This window comes from Neophocaena asiaeorientalis, unplaced genomic scaffold (assembly GCF_003031525.2).
Source record: "Neophocaena asiaeorientalis asiaeorientalis breed wild unplaced genomic scaffold, Neophocaena_asiaeorientalis_V1.1 scaffold315, whole genome shotgun sequence".
Taxonomy (NCBI): domain Eukaryota; kingdom Metazoa; phylum Chordata; class Mammalia; order Artiodactyla; family Phocoenidae; genus Neophocaena; species Neophocaena asiaeorientalis.
Genome location: NW_020172011.1, coordinates 443,439 through 448,876, shown reverse-complemented (window position 1 = coordinate 448,876; position 5,438 = coordinate 443,439). Strand labels below are relative to the sequence as shown.

The 5,438-nt window shown below is 55.1% G+C and overlaps 1 protein-coding gene across 2 annotated transcripts in view; it reads right to left on the bottom strand.

Annotated features, from left to right (window-relative positions):
- Nucleotides 1-1,836, bottom strand: part of KIRREL1 (kirre like nephrin family adhesion molecule 1) — a 22,196-nt gene extending 20,360 nt beyond the window's left edge. Inside the window, exon 1 of one of the 2 annotated variants that reach the window (XM_024750951.1) lies at nt 1,677-1,836. In XM_024750951.1, the coding sequence (XP_024606719.1) occupies nt 1,677-1,695 (19 nt within the window). In that variant the 5' untranslated portion in view covers nt 1,696-1,836. The remainder of the gene's footprint in view (nt 1-1,676) is intronic. The other variant, XM_024750941.1, reaches the window with a different exon arrangement.
- Nucleotides 1,837-5,438: the final 3,602 nt, after the last annotated feature.

The following is a 5,438-nucleotide window of genomic DNA, read 5'->3' as shown; positions in this document are numbered from 1 at the left end:
CCTCCGCCCTCTCCCGGGGCCCCCCCCCCCCAGGGGCCCTTGACGAGGAGGAGGTCCCCATGCAGACACTGTGACGTCACAACCTCCTACAGTGAGGATGGGAGCCACAAAGCAGGAGGAGTGATGGGGGAGAGCAGAAGGGGGAGATGAGCAGAAGCAGATGAATTCTCCGAAGCTGTTTGCAGACAAATGTCTCTCATAATAATAGGAAAGAAAGAGGAAAAAAAAAAAAAAGGCAGACAGCAGGGAGGAAAGGAGAGAAAGAGGGGAGGGTGTGTGGGCGTTAAAAAATATAGGCCATCACAGCTCAGACATGAGCTCACCAGGGCCAGAGGGAAGCCCAAGGCAGGCTAAGGTCTCACCATCACTCGCCTAGGGAGGGTTGCACGAGGCAGGGTCCTGCCAGCTCCCTGAAGGAGCCCCGAAACCAAGAGTCCCGTCCCCTGCAGAAGCCACGCCTCTGGCCTCTGCAATCCAGTCTCGCTCGCCCTCTGTCCTCCAGGTTCTTGCCCACCCCCTCACACTCTGTCCTCCTCTCCTGTGGTCCCCACCATCAACTCCCTCCCACCATCTCCCTCTGTCCAGAGGCTATCGATTCTTTTCACTCCGTATCTATTGATCTCTCTCTCTCTCCCTGTTTCTTTCTCTTTCTATCATCAATAGATCCGCCAGCCCCATCTCCTTCCTTCATACAGATTGCTCTATCCAGACAAATTTCCCCTACCTGTTCTAATACACGGAACCCACAGCAAATAGTCTCAAGTCCTGGACAACGATAAGAATAAAAATACACCATCCCTCCCTACTTTCACCGTTACACTGCTTTACAGTCGCAATGTGTTCTCACAAAGCATATCCTCTCATTTGGTTCAAAACTCGCAAACGCATGTATAAGGCAGGCAGACCCACAACTGTTATGCCTGTTTTACCCAGTAGTAAACTAAGGCCCAGAGAGGTGAAGCGGCTTTCCTAAGGTCACCCAGCTGGGAGGTGGCAGAGGCAGGTCTTGACTCCCCATCCACTCCGCCAGGCGGCCTTTCCAAAAGTCTCTTTACTTGTTTCGGAATATAGGAGGGCTTCCCCACCCCAGCGCATTATGTTTGTTTCCGCAGTGGCTCCATAGTGCTTAAGAAAGGCTTGATGAATGAATGAATGCTCAGGCTGATGGTAAAATGAATTTGTAACCACTGAGAGGACACTGCCTGGGCATGGGGCAGGAGAGAGGCTGGAGCAAAGCCAGCCTGGCATGGAACATAGGACATAGAAGTTACTGTGTCCTCCCCCTGCAAGAGCAGGGGGGCTCTGGAGTCTCCGAGCACCTCCTGCCTCACCTGGCTGCCTGCAGCTCCCCTTGTGGTGTCTGTCTGTCTGAAGCTCTCTTATGTAAAGGTCTCTTGGTTTCTCTTGATCTCTCAGGCTTCCCGTTGGCCTTTCACGAGCCAGTCCACAGCCAGGAGGAAAGGCAGAGCTGTGGGTTTTGGAAAGCAGTGGAGACAGAGCTCGGGAGGAGAGGGAGGGAGACTGACTCACACAGAAATGGGAGAGGGAAGGCTAGAGCACAGAGAAGAGACGTGGTGAGGAACGAAGGGATGTTGGGTCCAGGAGTCTCTGTTGGTGGGGGAGGGATGAAAAGATGGGGTAGTCTGGACACTTGGCTGGCTGCATGGCCCACTCACCTTTGAGGCCCTGGCCCATGCCCAGCGCCAGCCCATCCTTGGTCCATTGCACGATCCCCGAGTAGTTGAGCAGCACGCAGGGGAGCACGGCCCGCTGTCCAGCCACCACAGTCTGGTCGGCTGGCTCCTGGCTGAAGCGGGTCTGGGTCCCTGGCAAGGCCAAAGCGGTACTGGGTAAGGAGGTGAGTGAGGACAGAGGGCTCCACTAAGAGGCCGAGCCTCCCGGGCTTCCACTTCCACCCTGCACCGGGCCCGAGAGAGAGAGCTGAAGGCTGGGAAGGTGGACCCTCCAGCCCCCATCCCACTTCAGCCTCAACCCCTTCCCTCCGAGATGCCACGTGCTCGCCCTGGATTGCTTCCTCCCTCCGTGGCCCATGGGAATGGGTTTCAGGAACTGAAGTACTCAGCAAGCAGAGAAAGTGGTGCAGTGTTACGGAAAGGCCTTAGAGACCAGGCTAGTCCAACCCTCTCATTTTACAGACGAAGACACTGAGGCCCGGAGAGGATACTCACTTTCCCAAGGACGCCCAGTGAGTTAAGGACAGAGCAGGGATAAATCCTGAGCCTCGCTCCCCTGCCCCAGCCCCCCGTCAATGGGTGGCACCTTCATAACACACGCTGTGGTGATGCCACGGTCCCCCACGATCCCTGAGACATGAATATACCACCGTACCCCTACTTGGACTTGTGTACGTGGCCAACGTGAGGTCGCGCATGTGTGGACAACTATGCCAGGTACAATTCCCCCTCGAACACATCAGGTACATAAAGGCAGGTTCTACGGGACAGGCACGTCCACGTGTACGCACATAAGCTTCCTGGATGACAGCGAATCCTACACAAAGTAGCTCTGAACCCATTTCTTGCACACTTTCCCCATTCCGTGTGCTCACCCCTTGCTCCCAAGCTCCAAGGGCACGAGTGCATACTCACGGATACACCTGCACACGCCCAGCCTCCCGCCCCGTGGGAGCTGACAGGCCATGTGACTTTGTTCCGCTCTCCCTCTGGCTGCGGGAGCTACACATGGCTGCCCACTGGCAGCTCGGCCGGGAGCATTTGATTAGAGAACTGCAGAGTAATTGCCTTTAATTGTGGAGCCTAAGTGGAGCAGGGAATTGGATTGCGGGTTTCTTCTCCCCCCACTGCTCCCACCCACCCCCAGCCAACGCTGGTCAGCCCGGTGGTGGGGCAGTCCTGGTACCATGCTGTGACCATCAGCTTCCCGCGCTGGGCCCCAGGAAATGGAGGGGCTGCGGGACAGCACAGGGAGAGGTCTGGGGCTTCCCACGCACGTCCCCAATCTGTCACACACTGTAACCCAAATCAGTTTTACCCGGAACTCTGGGGACTCCTCCCCCTTCTTTCCCTCCCCAGCTCCCAAGTCTTTGCAGAGACCACAGTCCCCAGATCCAACTCTTCCCAAACCCAGCTTTGCAAAATCTCTCTGATCCTCCATCACTCCCGTGTGTAAGCAAACAGAAGTGTCCCCCCGCCATTCCAAGACCTCCCTCTAAGACACCAAAATCAGGACCCTCGTCTTCTCATCGCCTCCCTTCTTCTTTTTCCTCCTCCAGCTCCATCTCTCCCCTTCTTTCCAAACCTGCCTCACATTCCCTTCACCCAGGAAGTCCTCCTAGGTTGATCTTTACCTCCAGCTTGTCCCATCTTTCAGCCCTGCTGTCACAGTTCTATCCATGGCATTTCCTGTCTCACGCTATCAGTCTATACCCATGCTTTTGTTTGCCATGGGGTAGAGGGCAGCTGGTGGGTGACGGTGTTTGCCCTATCTGTTTCACTAGAATGGGAACCTCTCCTCAAGGCCAAGGGCCATGCTGTCTTTTCTCTCTGAACCTCCCTGGACATTCGACAACCAGATTGGTAGTTGCCCATAAAGAGGACTGAGAGAGGGGGCGCAGATAGGAGTGGATTGATGCCAGCATATGATTTAATACAAAGAGGCAGCCTCTTTTGGTTAAGTGTGCAAATCCAGCTCTTTGGGTTTGCAGGGGGTCAAGAAGTTAGAAACAGCAGCTCCCCAACTCTGCTGACCTGACGGCCCATCCATGTCTTCTAAAGGAAAGGAAAAGGCTCACCCATATTTCCTGGGATTAGGGTGGCAGAAGCTGAGATCCTGGGGGAGGGGTGGGTCAGGTGAGTAAGCCGGCATTACTAATTCAGGCATTGCCCTCATTATTATTCAAATTTATTCATACCATTGCGCATTTCTCTAGTGCAGCTACAGGCAGCAAACTCTCCACACTCACGTTTCTCCTTCCCACAGCCCCCCGGAGCCCAAGTCAAGGGCTTGCGAGTAGAGTGGCCTGTGAGCCCTGGCTCAGAGATGGAATTTATATTCACAGCTTTTCTGCGTGGGGCCTGGACACCCTGGTGTCCTGTTGAAGTCTCCCGAGGACAGTGAGAAGCTGGTTCCATCCACTGGGAGCGAGGAGGCAGCTCATCCCGCAGCAGGATGGAGTCAGAGTCAGCGATGGGCATCTTGCCGGAGGGAGGAGTGGTGTGACCTTGGGCTGTCACTGCCCCATCCCAGCCTCCTCCGTGTGCTCGCCTGTACCTGTGACAAGTCTAGACTAAGTATTGCAAACTCCCTTTTAAGAGCAGAGGTTTAGGAAACAGACTTAGGTTCGCATAGTGCCTCTGCCACTTCCTACCAGTATGACGGTGGCCGAGTTACTCTCTAAGCCTCTTTCTCCTTACTGGTAAACTGGGGGATGATGACGCTTACCTGGACTGCTGAAGAGTTAAATGGGATGAGCTGGATGACATGCCTGGTACATTCCCTTGCCTGTGCCCACTGAATGGTAGCTATGACCCTATTTATCCTGGGCAGTTAGATAATCAGAGGGACCGGTGGAAACATGAGCAATGACATGACAAAGAAGATGTCTGTCGTCCTGCGGGTTTTGAAATAGTTGCCTCTTGGCATAGGCCTGGTTGAAGCAATTTGGAGACGGGGGAATGGAAGCAACAACCCAGAAAAGAGTCCAGAGAGGAGGGGAAACAGGGGGTCTCAGGAATTTAACTTGATGGAAAGGCCGTGTAGATTCTGAGCCTGCAAAAGTGGCAAGCAATGTTGGTTGGCCCCAAAACAGCCCCTGCAGCCAAGAGAGTATCCGAGAGAGAGGCCAGATGCCCACGGGTTGTCCTGACCTGGATCAAGATTAAGAGAAAGCCCCAAGCCTGCCACGGCCAAGTCCCACTCTCCCTATTTTGCCCACTCCAGGCTTTTCTCCTTGTCTCCAGGTCCTTACACAGGCCTTTCCTGGACAGAACACTGCTCCGTCCCTTTCCCTTGGGATTCAAATAGTCACCTTCTCTGTGAAGTCCTCCTTGCTTGCCTGCATGCCCTCAGAGCTCTCTGTACTCACTTCCCACCTCTGCTATAGTAGGTCCACGCTGCATTGCCCACCCCTTCCCAGCCCAGGGGAAACTCCTTGCGTCTGGACTGTGTCACTCAGAGCACCAGTCCCATCACCCAGCACAGGGCCTGGCTGCCAGGCCCACAGCAGGTGTTGCGAATATGTCTGTGGATTGATGGAGTGAGAGTGAGCAAATGCTTGAGTGAACAGTCCTGCCTGCGCAACCCCATCGAGGGAAGGAGGCAAAACACCCCGTTCCCCAGGTCAGGCTCACAGACCGCGGTAAAGGAGACAGGGCAGGAGAGTGGAGGGGCGGGACAGGGCTCTCCCTGCTGGCGGGGGGAGGAACGGTGCTGGGGGCAGTCCTGGGAAGCTCCCTGAA